At 43.8% G+C, this 15,906-nt stretch overlaps 1 protein-coding gene and 1 pseudogene across 2 annotated transcripts; both read right to left on the bottom strand.

The window, feature by feature from the left end:
- Window positions 1-8,312: 8,312 nt before the first annotated feature.
- Window positions 8,313-12,661, bottom strand: LOC146318337 (uncharacterized; annotated as a pseudogene). The gene is made up of 7 exons (XR_014771667.1): window positions 12,473-12,661; window positions 11,969-12,064; window positions 11,720-11,776; window positions 11,277-11,345; window positions 10,069-11,157; window positions 9,011-9,962; window positions 8,313-8,942 (listed from the first exon to the last, which is right to left on the bottom strand). The product of XR_014771667.1 is annotated as an uncharacterized LOC146318337 (transcript).
- On the bottom strand, window positions 11,989-15,906 carry LOC146318336 (uncharacterized). Its single transcript, XM_084732532.1, has 6 exons — window positions 15,759-15,906; window positions 13,386-14,081; window positions 13,154-13,225; window positions 12,747-13,047; window positions 12,473-12,532; window positions 11,989-12,064 (listed from the first exon to the last, which is right to left on the bottom strand). Exons 1-4 carry the CDS (start codon window positions 15,904-15,906, stop codon window positions 12,932-12,934), a joined length of 1,032 nt encoding a protein of 343 aa, XP_084588658.1. The 3' UTR covers window positions 11,989-12,064; window positions 12,473-12,532; window positions 12,747-12,931.

Below are 15,906 nucleotides of genomic sequence, written 5' to 3'. Positions count from 1 at the left end.
CAGTGGCCTCAGAGTGACACACAATAGAAAGAATCATGAGGTGGAGGAGGGTCAGGTGTCACATTGGATACCATGACCTCCAATGACTGAATCGATGGGGGCCCAGATTCGATCTGGAGTAGGATTTCTTGGCTGACTGGTGTCTCTTTGACTGCCACCTCGTTTTGGGAATCGAGGTCATCCCTGACTTTCTGTGTTCCCCAAAGAGGCCCAGAGTCACTTGTGCTTGGCACTTCGTCAGTGGCTGAGACTTGTCTTCAGGGTGGGCACTTTCAGCTGAGCTCAGTATCGCTTCTGCACAGCAGTTCCTCAGGGGCCTTGAGCGGATGCTGGCTTGGAGACTGGGGCTGAGGCTCCTTTTCATCATCTCTCAGAATATCCACGGTGACACTCCATTTGTTATAGTAATACTCACTTTCAACCGTCACCTGGACCTTTGACCGTGTGATGATTTGTGGAGGAGCTTCTTTGTTTGGCAAAAGCTTGGGAGGACTAAAGTGAAGTTTCTTCTTTGACTGAGAGCGTCTCTCTAGCATCACTCGGAGCTCTTCGGAAGATACAGATGAGCTGGAGTTGGGCTCGTCATCGTAAACTGGCACCTCATCCTCTGAGCTTGTCTCAGCAGGACAGGAGCACGACTCATCCGCCGGCAGATTTTGCGGGTCCTTGCCTTTTTTGTTCTCCAGCATTAGGGCATGATGTTTCCTCCCACTTTGACTGTTTTGGGGCCCGGCACTTCCTCTTCAGCCACTGATTTTTAACCCATCCGGTCGGTTCCTTCTTAGAAGAGGAGTTGGGTTTACCACAGGTTTTTCCTCTTGAGCTTCACTCTTTTGACTTTCTTGAGTGGCTTGAAGGTTTTCCTTCTGCTGACTCCTTCCTGCTTGAGCTCTTCTCAATGCACCTGAGAAAGCCTTCCTCTGAAGCTTGTTTACACTCTTCCTGGCATGAGCTGCAACCTCACCAGCTGATTTTATAGGCCACTCCTCCAAAGGCCACTTCAGGAACTCTGGTCCATTTTGCCATATGGAATTCTCCTTCAAATCTTCAGGAGTGCCCCCTCTTGTTATGATGTCAGCTATGTTCATATCTCCACGGACCCACCACCAGTCTTGCACTGGCCCAGCCTTCTGGATTTCACCCACTCTATTTGCAAAGAAGGTTTTGTACCCATAACTGTCTCTTTGAATGGCTTCTAAGACGGTTTGACTGTCAAGTAGATGGAACCATCTCTCGATCTTCATTCGAGCATGCTTTTCCACATACTTCCTGATCCTGGCTGTGAAGACAGCACCACAGATTTCAGCTTTTACAGCTTCTCCCTTCTGATCCAGAGGTGTCAGCTTGGCTTTTGATTCCACAAATGGAACTTCAGTGCCTTGACTTGTCCTCCATCTTAAGTACATCACAGCTCCATAGGTTTTCCATCTGAGAATGTGATGCCCCAAGGTTTTCCTTTCCAGCCAGCCGGGGTGAGGCTCCTGTGGAATTTCACCTGTCCAAGCTGCACATATTCTTCAAAAAGCTGTATGGCTTCTTCTCTGAGACCGTTTGAGAGAGGTTGGTCCCAGGTTTCTTGGATTAGCTTGCCACCCCTTCCCTCTTGGAATGCCTTTCTAACAAGAATAGCTCCCTTCTGTTTGGCAGGTGTAACTAAGCCAATTGGGTCGTACAATGCAGCCACTTGACTTAAAAGAGCCCTCCTAGTCAGTGGATTAGGTGTCTCAGTCCTCACCTCCTCCTTGAGAAGATTTTTTCCCATCCTCATCTTCTTCTTTCTTTTGGAAAAGTTACCTGAGGCTAACAAGTAGAGCTTGTTAGCTCTGTTTCCCTCATGGCCACCTGAGCGATGCAACCAGCTGGTTTGTCCCCTATGTTGACTCTGGTAATTGCATATTCACTTATCTCTTCATCTGGCTGTCCCTCCAGAGGAACCTGTGAAGATGCATCTCACGCTCCTCCAGCCATACAGAGTTGTACATCTTTTTGATGTCTCCTAGAGCTGCATGCATCCCTTCTCTGAACCTCAGCAAAACAGCTCTGATGGGGTTGAGGACGTCTGGGCCCTTCAGAAGAAGATCATTCATGCTCACGCCTTTGTACTTCTGGCTACTATTCCATACAATGCGGACTGGTGTTGTCACTGAATGTGGGTTTGGTGCCACCAGGTGACTTACATACCACACCGGTCCGTTCCACCTGTCCCTGACTTCTTTGGTGAGTTGTATGGCTGCGCCTCGTTCCACCATTTCATGGATCTGGGTAGCATATGCGGCTTTCCAGTCTGGCTCTCTGCTCAGTTGCTTTTCCATCTTTAAGAAACAGGCCTGGACTGCAACTTTGTTGTTTGGAAGAGAGGTTGGATCTACCGTCCAAGGATACTTTGCATCCCAGTGTGGAGATGGTGTGTGAGCGTCCCCTTTTCTGTAGGTGAGGCCTCCTTTAATTATATCAAGCTCCCTGTCCTCTGCCAGGGTAATTTCTTTTCCTCCTGGTGGGCAGTTTCCACATCGGCATCCTCCACATCTTGGCTCACAAGCAGCTCCGATGCTGTCCCAGTGCCACCACTCAAGGAAGTTATGGTTACTGGCAGCTGTGAATTTGGTCTGAGCCATGTCCTCTTGCTGTAGCTGGGCTATGTCAGTTGATTGACTTCTGATTTCTTGATATTTGACAGCTGCTGTCCTCATGGAGCGAGCAAAGTGTGTCTTGGACTCATATGCTGCCACCTCCACTTCTTCAAACAAGTCGGGATGTGCTCCACCCACTGTTTTCCCCAATGGACCTTCCCACAAGACGAGGTCTCCGATGATTTTCACCCTCTGGGGAGCGAGTCTTCCCTCTCGGTGGCTAATGAGAAGTTCAACCTCTTCTGGCCTTTCCAATTCTTCAAGTTTGACTTCTGGGAAGAATTTTTTCAACTGCTCAGGTTCAATTACTTGATGCACTCTGGCAATTTCATCCAAGCCGTAGCAGACAGTGATACCTTCGTGTCTTCACCTTCATGGTCATTACACCAACTCCATGCACAACTAAGGTTATCTTCTCATTTCTTAACCTCAGTCTTTCAGCAGCCTTATGAGTGATGTAGTTTGTATCTGAAGCAAGGTCAATTAAAGTCCCAATTTTCTGCCCTGCGTTTGCGGTGACTTGCATCAACATCATAACAACAGGAAGTTCAGCGAGCCCATTTCTCTGCAGTAGCTCCGACTGGCCTGAAGCATCGAGTTCCACTGTGGTTTTGTTGGTGTTGGTGAAAGCTTTCCTGCACCGATCTGCCATTTCTAGGGGAAGTTCAGACAAGATCTGCTCTTGTTCCTCCGTCAGTGTGCTTTCACCTTTGCTGTATTTTCCACTCCTTTCCTCTTCACCTCTTCTGACTTCTCCCTTTGGGCAGAGGAAGAAATGGTGGTCTGGGGCACTGCTTCCCCTTTTACAGTCTTTGTTTCTGCATAGGAAAGTGTCTCTGCAGTATCCATCTTCATCATGGCATCCAAGACATTTCCTGCATGCTCCCAGCTTTCTCAACACAGCTTTCGTTTCAGGTAGCTTAAGTCTTTTGAACTTTCTACAGAAGAAGATTTTGTTGTTGTGCCCGCTCTCACCACAGACGCCACATACCTCATCAAGCTTTTCTTTTTTTGTGGTTTTTGTTGAGGCAATCTTTCTCTCATACTTCTTGTCGAAGCGATCTGTTTTCTCTGTCTTCTCCACAGTCCTGAGCTGTTCGAGTCTCTCTAGTATTTCTTCTTGACTTTTTAGGAACTTCAAGAGCATGTCAAAATGGTTGTCTGATGTGACGTTTCTAGGTTCAACCATGAACATCAGCCAGTATCTCTTAATAAAGCCAGGCAACTTACTTTCAATGGATCTGACCACCAGTGGGTTCTTTATGGCTCCAGAGTTTCCTAACTCTGTGAGATCTGCTAGGGCCTTCTCCACTGACTGTATGAGGTCGATGACCTTTCTTGGCTGGTTCCCCTTCACATGTGGCATCTTCTCCAGCTCTTCAAGGATTTCCACAGTGATGGTTGACTTGTTGCCATATCTGTTCTCCAGAACTCTGAACATGTCATTGGCAGTGGTATAGGTGGAAAGTCTGAAATCTTTTGAGATTTTGTCATCCACACTCTCCAAGAGTTGAATCTTCTTCACTTCTATTGAACCGGATGGCTCTCCCTGCTTTTGCAGGCTTTCCCAGTCTTTCCTCCATCTGTGATATTCTCTCTTGCTTCCATTGAAGATAGGTAGAGTGGTTGGCTTGATTCTATTCACTATTGGTGTGGGTGTTGCCAGTTGGGGTTGTGGTTTCACTCCTGTGCCTTTCTCCTCCCTCGTCCGAGCAGTGGCAAAGTCAGCTTTCTTTAATTCAAGGCTGTAATAGGATGCTCTCACGTCCTTGACTCTTCCATCCAATTCATCCTTTAATTCCACAGGGATCCATTTCTCCCATGTTGACATTGCTGAGATGGCCTCTTTTACTCTTTTGTCCAAGAGAGTGAGGTGTACTTCATAGCTCTCCACATTGCTGCTTTCCACAGTTACACCAGCTGCTCTATCAGTGGCTTTTTCTGCTTCCCGGATTGCCACATCAAGTTCACTCTTCCCGTACCTTGACCACAGGTTTGTTTGAACAATGTCTCTTATTTCTGCGAACTTTGTTTCACCTTCTTTTACAGATCTGTCAATGTCAGCCTCTTGCTGTTCATCAAGATCTGCCTCTTCATTCTCAGCCTTAATGTCAGCCTCCAGTCCAATCCTGTAATCATCATTGGCATTGAGCATTTTTCTGAAACAGTCTGAAAGTTTGGTGAATTCCTCCTTTAACTTCACTTGAAGCATGCTGCTTGCTCCTCTTGAAATTAAGTTGGCTTGTCTGGTGAAGCTGCTTTTTGCAGTGGTCCTCTCTTTTTTGAGCTCCTTGACCGACTTCCACAGGACATCTTCCGCCATCTTGACTTCCTCTGCGTCCACAGCTTATTTCTGGTTCTGAAGCCGTTTATCCTCAGGGCCAGGCTGCTCCGTGTGGTTTACAACTGTCAAGTCCACCTGTCTTTCCCTCCAAAAGGACGCGAGGACAACTCAATTTAAGATCCAACTCAAACTTTTATTTTCACCTTAGTTGATTGGTATTTCAATAGGTTGTAAACCTTTAAAGACAGAAAACAAAATTAACATCAAACACAGAACCAAAAAAGTTGACATATCAATCATTTTAAATTAAATCACTTAAGCCTTTTAAATTGAATAAAGAATGGTCAACATTTTAGAAGAGTTTAGCAAAATTTTAACATTTAACAGAATATATGTATCCTTCATTTTCACTTTACTTAAACTCAAAATAAAATACCTTCATTCAAACTAATTGAACACAAAATCAGAACACTAACAAAGCAAACAAACATTCACCAACCATTGGCGTCTTTTGGCTGAATCTGTGAGTGGACTTGGGTCTCCCTTTGTTCTTTCTTGCTTCTTCCTTCTCTGCAGGTTGTTTGTAAGTGACCGACCTCCCCCAAGTCCTTACCAGGTGCTCTAAATCAGCGATTGTCAGTCAGGCACCTCTTTGCTGCTCCTGGTGCACTCTGGGAAGTGTAGTTTTTTAGCCCCATGTCCTCAGATTCAGCTCAACACCTCCCACTTGACCTCCTGGTTTTCCAAACCCAGCGAGGTCACACAAGTCCTTTACACCTCTTGTTGTTCTTCTGTGGGAAGTAGAATGACAAGGCGTCTGACATCTCTATGAAGAATTGTGGCTGGGATTTTTGTTTGAAGCCTCTTGGTTCTTTCACTTTTTTCCCTTATGGGCCCTTCTTTGTTATTTGGCTTTGTGATGGGAACAGGATAGCTGGAAAAAGTCTTCACAAGCACATCTCTCACAATGCCTTTGCTGTCAGCATTAACACTGACCACTCTAGCCAGCTTGTAGTGTCCTCTCAAGGCATTTTGGTCAGCCAACCAGACCACATCTCCAGCAGCAACGTTTCGATTTTTGGTGTGCCATTTGTTCCTTATGTTCCTTTGTTCTTTCTTGCTTCTTCCTTCTCTGCAGGTTGTTTGTAAGTGACCGACCTCCCCCCAGTCCTTACCAGGTGCTCTAAATCAGCGATTGTCAGTCAGGCATCTCTTTGCTGCTCCTGGTGCATTCTGGGAAGTGTAGTTTTTTAGCCCCATGTCCTCAGATTCAGCTCAACAGCCAATGTGTCGTTGACTTTAATATCTAGAACTGACAAGAGTGTACTCACCAGGATCTGAAATCTCCTGCCGTCCATCCAACTGTCGGCATTGGATACGTGTTCCGTCAGCATGTTGGTCAGTACAACGGACCTGTGACCGCTGATGATACACAAGTACCCCATGATGCACCCCATCAGTTTTAAATGCTTGTTTATCAGGCTCCCGTTATTGGATAAAATGTCTGAAAAATACCCAAGCACATGTAACTCACATTATAAATTTCAGATATGGAGCAAGGGGAGAGAACAACATAAACACAGCGGCCCACTTACCAAAGAGTTGCGGGATTCTTGTCTTCGCAGTCCTCAGGAAAGCTAATTCTTGAGCTGAATCAAGCTGACTGTCTATGGAGATGAAAGAGTAGGAGGAGCCACACAAATTGATTTAATGATATATCATTCTAAATGTGACATTATTCAGTCTGCTGTCATTAGTTTGACAGAGAGACAGAGAGAGAGAGGGTCATGTGTAGAAGGGAACCTTGGACCTGCGAAAGATTGCGCGAGTTTGATTATTTTAGTAGAAATAACGGACACAAATCTCGCGAGAGTTGCGCAGATAAAGAGTTACCTTCTAGACACGAGCGAAAAAGGTGTGCAGCTCCGAAACAAGAAAATCATGTCGTGGTGTTGATGTTTTTAATGTGGCGGGCCGCCATAAAGAAAACAGTATTCACTGATCCACAGAGAGTCACTGAAACACTGATCACTTACCTGCTGTGATAGAAAAAAATACCCAGATTCTTTACTTAGGTATTTTTACATTGTGGTATTAGTGTTTTTACTTAATTACAGTTTAAAAATCTTGCATGTTATTGCTTCCTTTTTTGAAAAATCTACATTTTTATTGCTGTTGTACTTAAATGGTATTCTTATTGGTATTTTTTGATGACTAAATACAGACCTGCAAACTCATAAGAGGAGAAAAAGGTGGCATGTTGGTAAACCAGTCTCTTGTCCCCTGGGGGTCTGGGAGCGTCCTGCTCCAGAAGAAAAATGTGATTTTAACATGTTAACAAAGCATTCTGGTGACTGTTTCAGTTAAAAGAGTTAGTTCCATCTTCTGTTTGTGGTTTCTGCAGACATTACTACCTTTACTTTTACCTTTGTACTTGAAAAAAAAGTAGAAAATAAAGTAAAAACAGTAAATGGAAATCTAAATACATAGCATAATACATAATATAAATACATGTAAGATTGTGATAAAATCGAAATCGTGATTTTATAATAAAAAAATTGTGATATGATATTTTTGCCATATCGCCCACCCCTAATTGTGACTGCCAACCCAATTCTGAAGGCTACTTCTCGAGTGAAGGTTTTTAACTGTATATAACCATGTATACAAATTCTATTGGGCATAAGTGAAAAACAAAAAGCTATGCATACCTCTTTGCTCTAAATCACTGCATCTGTCGGCCTTACTCATGTATTGTGTTCCGCTAGAGAATGTCAGGAGACAGTCTGTCTGCCCGATAAGCCATAACCTTGGGACCTCAGGAGAAAGTATCTGGGGGATGCACTACTCTCATACTTGTGCAGCTGTGGACTATAGTTGTGCAGTGACCAACTACTTGTGTACCTGTTCAGGTTAGATGACCTATGACTGGACCGTTCATGACTGCATTGTCACAACACCTTGGTATTCATATCTAATTACCATCTTGTAGCCAAACACTAAGGTGATGTTTTGCCTGCAAAACAAATGTAATAAATCTGAATATGGAAGTAGACCATGTGATTTCAAATTCTGAACTATAGCATTAGCTCATGAATTAGCATTGTTTTAAAACTGTACTTGCTACATTTGAGACAGAGGCAAAAGTGGGCCCACATAAATAAATGCACTATATATGAAGTACCCAGATGAAAAACAAGCATTGTGAGGCGACAAATGGTAACTTACCAGCGACTTCAGCGGCACACAAGAGGACTGTCCTTCAACTGCAGCCACTGACCTTCTCTTTCCCTATTCTGGAGCACGTCCTGTTGACACAGGAAGTAGTCGAGAAGAAGGGACATGGATTAGAATTTGGAATATTCCAAATTTTAATCTATGAAATTCCAAACACTCATCTATTCAATAGTTTTTGTCTGTCGGGGTTTTTGTTGTTGCTGCTGCTCCTGCTGCTGTTGCAATAAGTCCTGCACCATTTTCTGTACATTCTCCCGTGTCAGTGGCTTTTCAGCTGCTGGTTGTGAGACCAGACCTACTGGATTCACAATGGCTGGTGGCAGTTCAACAACTGGGACATGGACAGTCTCACTACCCTCAGTTAGACTATGCCACAGTTTTTGTGTCTCCAGTAGTTTTTCTGGACTGGTGTTGAGTGATGAGCTTCTGTTCAACTGCTTAGCCAGGTGTTTTATGTATTGTGTTATGTGGTGTTTTGTTGTGGGGTGAAGCAGACTGTTTGGATCCGTGGCAGACTGATGGACCATAGCTGCATAGTCATGATCCACAAGCTTCAACATGTCTTTGTGTCCATGATACTTGTCCAAGAGGTTGTCAATAGCCTTTTTCATTGGTGTTGTCCAGCGTTTGTGGTCCAACACAAACAGTCGTCCACCAGTTTTGACCGGTCCAGTGCGGGCACTCCTTGGTGAGGACAGCAATAGCAGGGGTGGGGTATCTGACGTTTCTGGGAAAAAAAAGGAGGTAGAAGGTAAGGTAAGGTAATTATTGTTTTACTCATATTTATTCAACTAAATTTGATAAAAGCCATTTACAATGATATTTAAAATATTTGTCCTAGAAATTGGCAGTGACTTACCCATTTTAGCGGGACTGGACGACACCCTGGCTCTCTGTATTCAAGGCCAAACCTCTCTCCTTTGTCCCTGTCAGAGAGGTGAAGCATGGGATACTTCTCCTTTCCAGTCACCCTCTTTGAAGCAGAGTTAAGCTCAGTTACCAGCAATGGATCAAACACAGGTGGGAGGATCACATCTGGCTGCTTCATGTCCAGAAGTCTTTGGTAGTTCCATCGTGCCACCCCTGTCATGCCCTGTGCTTGGAACAATTCACAGGACACATGAGTTCCAGTAACCCACTGGGACTGGTGGAAATGATACCCCTCCTGCTGTGAGGTCCCTCTGACAGGAATCCAGATGGGAACTTTTGCACCGTCACCAGGGACATGGTTAAGCTGCAGAGTGCCCCCATACCTGTACATGATTCCCTCTGAGACTTCAGGATCACTGAGGCACCCACGGAGAATGTGCACCCTCTGAATACGCCATGTCTTCAGCATGGATGGTTTGAAGAGTGGCAAGTTGTTTGGGTCTGTGGTCAGGTGGAAGTGCTGGAGAACTTTCTCCACTCTGTCGACCAGTTCTGTTGGCTGCGGAATTCTGGTCCTGCAGTGCTCTCTGATGTGCTGTTTTGTGGGATTTGGTGGCTGTATCCCACAGAACTGGTAAGCGTCCTTGAGCTTCTGCAGGTCCTCCTGATCAACAACAGAAAAGGCAGTGGAGAGGAGCTGACAGAAGGTGCTGTAGAGGGGATGATGTTCTGAAGTGCACTCCCGTATGAAACGCCTCATACAGTGAAACAAATCCAATTTCACCACAATGCTGGGGTTGTAGTGCATACGGGATGCACAGGTGTTCTCCAGAATCCCAGCAGTGGCCTCAGTGCTGAGAGAGGGCGTGGTCTTCCAGGCATCCCAGTTGAGGTGCTCGCCGTGGCCAAGGTCAGGGATTCTGAAAGGTGCACAGCAATCCCTGAACAAAAGAAGAAGGAACTGATTAGAATAAAAAGAAAAAACATTTTTTGAGTCAAATATGTATGTTATGGGTGACAGTGAAAGGAGGGGCAGATATTTCTCACCTGTCTACCCACTGGTAAGTAGCCTTCTCCACCCCTGCATCAGTGTACCTCTTTGCTAACCCCTGGTACATGGGCTTAAGGGACTTGTCTGTCTCAGACTGCACCATGACCCAGGAGGCAATCATCCAGTTCTCATTCATGATGGCGTAGCTTGACATGGTCCCAGAAGACAAGGTCACTTTCCGTGCCACCTTCCTGGTATGGTCAGACCTCAACACCTGTCCAAAAGTGCCCTGTAAAAGTGTGATGATGGCTGACTCTTGGCACCGGTACTCCTCAATGAGGCAGTCAGTCAAGTAGTGAGAAGAGACAGAGACTCCACACCACCCATCTCCATCATCGTAGTCCCCAAAAGACTGTGGCGTGTCATCCTTCCTCACAAGGTGACTAAGAGTCTTCTGTCCATAAGCCCCAGCCTCAGCATCCCAAACATTCTGAATACTGTGGAGGTATGCCAGATGAGCTTGTTCGTATTTAAGGTGCATCAGCTCATTCATTCACTCATTTGCCATGTCCGAGGGTGACTTGCTGGTGCGCCTCAGCTCATGAAGCACCGTTTTGCAAATGGCCTTCTTGTATGTCAAGAATGCTGGCACAATGTTTGTAAACTGCTTTGGCAGTTTATCCAGCCACGAGGACTGTCAGCAAACCAGACCTTCTTGCACATCCTGCAGCGAAGGCGTGAGGCAAAGATGTAGTACTGCCCACTGGTTCCAACAATCACTCGAGGCCTACCCACACCGGCTGAGACTATGTCAGGCTTTAAACAACCATGAAGACACGGGAGTATGTAATTATTTCGCAGTCTCACCATGATGTCACTCTCTGGTTTCCAAATGAAAAAAGGATGGAGCTGGAAAAAATTGCGGGATGGGAGCACCGACACAGTGTCAATTAGTTCTGGCTGAGGAGGAAGACGCCATAATGAAATGGCGTTACCTGGCCTGATCATATGGTGATAACCAGGCCACAGTCCCAGAGATTGGAGCTCTGTCCTCATCCACATTTTCTGATGATAAGAACAGGTCCAGCCACTTATATCCTGATCTGGTCTCTGTGCTGGTGGAGCATCAGAAGCAGGAGGCCCAGCTGTGGGAACAAGGATAACAAGAAAAAAACCTAATTAAGTGACATGTAATCATTTTAATAGATGTTATTTTTATCACAGATTGTATAATAAATTGATACACTTTGTGGTGATATCTTACTGTGTGGTGTCTCTGGTGTACAAGTATCTGGTCTGTGTGTGTCTGCGGGAACAGCAGCAGAAGGTCCAGCTGATGGAACACGGATTAAGAAAAAAAAAAATTGATTAGAGAGATGCCTTAACATTTACACTCTTTATTCTTCTTCTTATACACTGTATAGTAAAGGACATAGGTCATTTTTACAGCAATTTCAAAACATTTTGGGGTCAGAGTACCATCCTCAGAGTAGAGTTATAAAAATATCTTACTGTGTGCTAGCTGTGAGTGAGGGGCTGGTCTGACAGTAGGTGGGACAACAACAACAGACGGACCAGCTGAGAGAACAAAGATGAGAAAAGACTGAGATATCATAACATGCACACTTTTTAGTCTTCTTTTTATGAACTGTATATTAAAGGGCAAGTCTGGGGCACAGTAAGAAAGGAGTTATGAGAACATCTTACTGTGTGGTGGCTCAGGTGTATGAGGAGCAGATGAGGTGTCAGAGGGTGAAAGGATTCCTGAAAAGATCAATGTTTAGTTCAGTTAAAACAGATACATTCCACGTTGCATTTTTTATTTATTTACTTTATCATTTTTGTTACCACTGATGTAAAACCTTGAAGAAACATATAACACTCATGCAATCCACAGCATAGACACTGTTTAGGAGAAAATAAAACTGAATATGAAAACCAGCCTGTGATACACACCTGGTGCTAAGACAGTCCTCTCAGTTTGCTCCTTTACCAGAAACTGCAGCTCAGGAGGAAGGGGCACAGGTCTCTGCACTGTAGGCATGGTGGGGGCTGTGAGGTCAGAAGGACAACCAGATAACACAGAGCAATCCTCAGTAAATTACTGGACTGATATTACCACAATAAACCAGAGAGTTTAAGGTATAATCTGCAATACTGTCCACAAAAACCTATGTATAGACTCATATTACATAATCTCTTTCAATCATCACTTCTGACCAAGTAGAAATGTGTGATGGTGGCTGTTTCTACAGAGACCCTGCCGTCTGCTTGTATTTTATTTCTTCTTATTGTTTTGCTGTGCTCAGGACGTTTCACCAACCCAAAAAACACACTGTTGGTATTTGACATTCTGATGCGTTTATGAACAGCTTGGACAAATCCTCGTGGCTCTACCTTTAACTGAATGGATTAAGATGAATGTATTGTAGACACAGAAACAAATTACACTGCAGTTACCATCTACAAGTGGCTCGTGCAGTTTCCTCTGGTTGTCAGCAGGTGGTCTGGACAATGAAGCTGATGGTACAGAAAAAGACATTATTTTAATTAGAAACATGGAATAATCACACTAGGTAAACACACAAATCACTTTAATCTTACTTCATCTGCTAAGTCTTGTAAATTTAATTGGTACTTCTTTCTGATATAAAGATTTAATGGTAATATAATGATAATACACTTTACTCATACACCCATTTTAACATGCATGAAGAAAATAACGGGTACTTACCCTCAACGTTGAAGGAATCAATTCATGAACCCTATTTGTTAGTAGGAACATCACCATGCAAACACAACATTAGTGAAACATGACCAGAACATGGCCAGAAAACAGACATGGCCAGAACTTGACCAGAACACAAAGAACACGAGAACGAGAATGGTTTAATTCATGGTTCTGTTTTGGAGAGCAATTCATGGTGGCTCAATCCAGCACGTGTGAACTTTTACAAAACCTTTTTTCATTCCTGTGGCTTGTCCTGGTTCAGCAAATGATGATGATGATGATAATGATGATGTAGCAGCAGCAGCTGGAAACACACAAAAAGATGTAGCAGTCACATTTAATCATACTATCTGAGCCAAAAATGATTCTTAATTTTCAGTCCGTTGAAAATCAAATAAAAATATACTTACGATACTGCACCAGTTCCTCGGTGGGTGGTATGCTCTGCATTGCTTTTTCTAGCTCTTCATCATCATCCATCACTGTGACACCATCAGAAAGAATTAAAAATGCTGTAAAAATGTACATCTACATTCTAATTAAATTATTTTGGTCAAATGTATATGTTCCACAGCTTAGTTATGTCTAATGTATATAAATACAGGTCCAACATTTTGGGCATACTGGGAAAAAAAAACTTACTCATAACTTCATCAGGTGTAGTTGAGGCAGGAACAGGTGGAGAGGAGACAGAGGCCATCTCTTTCTTTCTCAGGTACTGCTGCAGTCTGTACATCTGAGTCCCTACAAAACACTTTGTTCTCATGACGAAGGCTGCATAGCCGTCAGCTCTGCTCTCCCACACCTCTCGCCAGGTGCTCTTGGTATGAGAGCCAAAGCCAACCAGCTGGTCATCTTCTGAGAGTCCTTGAGCTGTGGTCCTTTCTAACTCAAAACGGAGAAGAGACTGGATTTCGTCAAAGCTGAGGGCATATTGTATAAAGGATGACATACTGGCCTTGCTAGGCCCCACAGTCATTGACAGTCCTGCAGCTTCTTCTTTCTGTGTGTGCTTGATGAGGTACATAGTGTAACCTACATCATTTTCCAAAAGCCACCGGAAAGATTTACCCTTATATTTACCAAACTGCAGTATATATTCCCCCTGCACCTCTGTCTTGTCTGAGGAATCACCTCCTCTCTGACGGACCACAATCAGGGCATTTTGTTTGACTATGTCCTCCCTCAGTGGTGCAGACTTGTCCTGCAGAGAAGGATTGTCCTTGAGCTGCTTAGCTTCATCAGTTGGATCCTGGCAGAGGTACCCTCGAGGTCCCTTGCGGAAAACAACTTGGATCCTCCCAGGAAAAAAAACTGATTTTTTTTTTGCATGTTGGCCTGTGATATATGAGAGGAAAAGACAGTGTTAGATGTATATGTTAAACGTGCGTCTTCTTAAAGGGATAGTTCATCCCAAAATCAAAAATACATATTTTTCCCCTGGCCTGTAGTGCTGTTTATCCATCTGGAATTTTTGAATGTGAATTGCAGGGTTCTGGAGATATCAGCTGTAGAGATGTCTGCCTTCTAGGGGTGCAACAGATCGCAGTTGTCCCATGCTGCATACTGTATGTGTCTGTTACACCCCTACTGCCTTCTCTCAGTATAATGGTACTAAGTGGCTAATGACTAATGTACTAAGCTCAACGCACCTGAAATATACATTTGAAAAAGTCAAAGCCAGTTTCTCATTCCACAAATCATGACTTGGCTGCAGTAGAATGCTACATAAAACTGTTCACAACAAGGTCTGTAGATTATCTTGAGTAACCACATAATCATTTCTGGAAAGGGTCTGATTTTATTTTTTTAACAAAATATCTGTAGGGGTGATATCTGTAAAACTCAGCAACTCACACCAAACAAATCCATATGGATAAATAGGTCTGCATGCAGGAGAAATATATATTTTTGATTTTGGGATGAGCTGTCCCTTTAAGTCTAACACTGCTTTTGAGGTAAAATGTAATGTCTTTCATTTGCAATTTTTCACAATAAATGACATTCCTTTTGCCTAAAATTGCATATTTCCTTTATGTGTTGCTAGTTAAATTTTGACTATTTTTTTTTTTTATGAATTTGAGGTGAACCACAGGAGAACAATCAAGAAAAGGGTGGTTATGGGGCACAGTGAAACAATACTTGGCATGCTTGTGCGTTGTGTCCTGTGGAGACAAGAGTTGAAGGAAGTCCTTGACACAGTTGCCAGATCTCGCCCTCTTGGGCCTTTGGGTTGTTGTGGGGGGATCAAAAGTGCGACCTTTCAGGCCCACTACGTTACCTAGCAACATTCACACCTTGATCTCTCGCTACTGCCCCTTCCCCCCCGTTTTTGAAACTCAACTTAATTCTTTTTGCACCACTGCTATAAGTTTACAATGGAATTTGTGCAACTCTACTACAAAAACACCAGGTATACTGTAATCTACCTCATTCAATGCAAGTGTTGATACTGTTGAGTTTTTTATCCGTAGTTATTTTGTGCCATGTCCCCCCCTTTCTGTTTTTGGCGAAGCCTCAGTCCCCCCCCCCTCCCCCACCTAGTTTACGTGTGTGACTGAACGACGTTTTAATGGTAATAAAATTAAACTGACTTGAATTGAATTACTGTACAGAAATCGAACTTACGTAAAATATGTAAATTGTATTGTCTAGATGTTGAGGTTGCAGGTGAATCTGAACTGAAAACATATATTCCGACTGAAACGAAAATATATGAATATATATTAATCAAAATATTCTAAAACTTTCACGTATGTGTGTAAGAAGTGTATATTTGTGTCCGACGGATACACAAAACCAAAGGTATTTAACTTTGCTAGCAAGTTTTCCCGTGTTATCAAAGAGCGGCACAGAGAAAAAGCCCACAGATGTATGACATTCAGTAGAAAATGCTCCGACATTTACCGCGAAAATGTACGTATTGGCTCGTTTTCAATCTGGACCTTCATAAAAAAGTCACTTAGCCTACCTTTGTTGGACAAAACAAATGCAAAGTAAAGAAGTGGTTTCTACTAGTTGTTTCTCGGTATTGCTTCGGTTGCTCTTCTATCACTGTCACGGTCACTGTCACTGAATCGATTGAGGAGTGGAGGAGGCGGGGTGGGGGTGGGGTGTTGAAGCGGTTACAGTGCCACAAAGCGGCAGTGGCGAGAGGGCGCAT

The sequence above is a fragment of the Lutjanus erythropterus genome, chromosome 12 (assembly GCF_056507025.1).
Source record: "Lutjanus erythropterus isolate fLutEry1 chromosome 12, fLutEry1.hap2, whole genome shotgun sequence".
NCBI lineage: Eukaryota > Metazoa > Chordata > Actinopteri > Lutjaniformes > Lutjanidae > Lutjanus > Lutjanus erythropterus.
The sequence above is the reverse complement of the archived record's forward strand: the minus strand, read 5'-3'. Positions and strand labels throughout refer to the sequence as shown.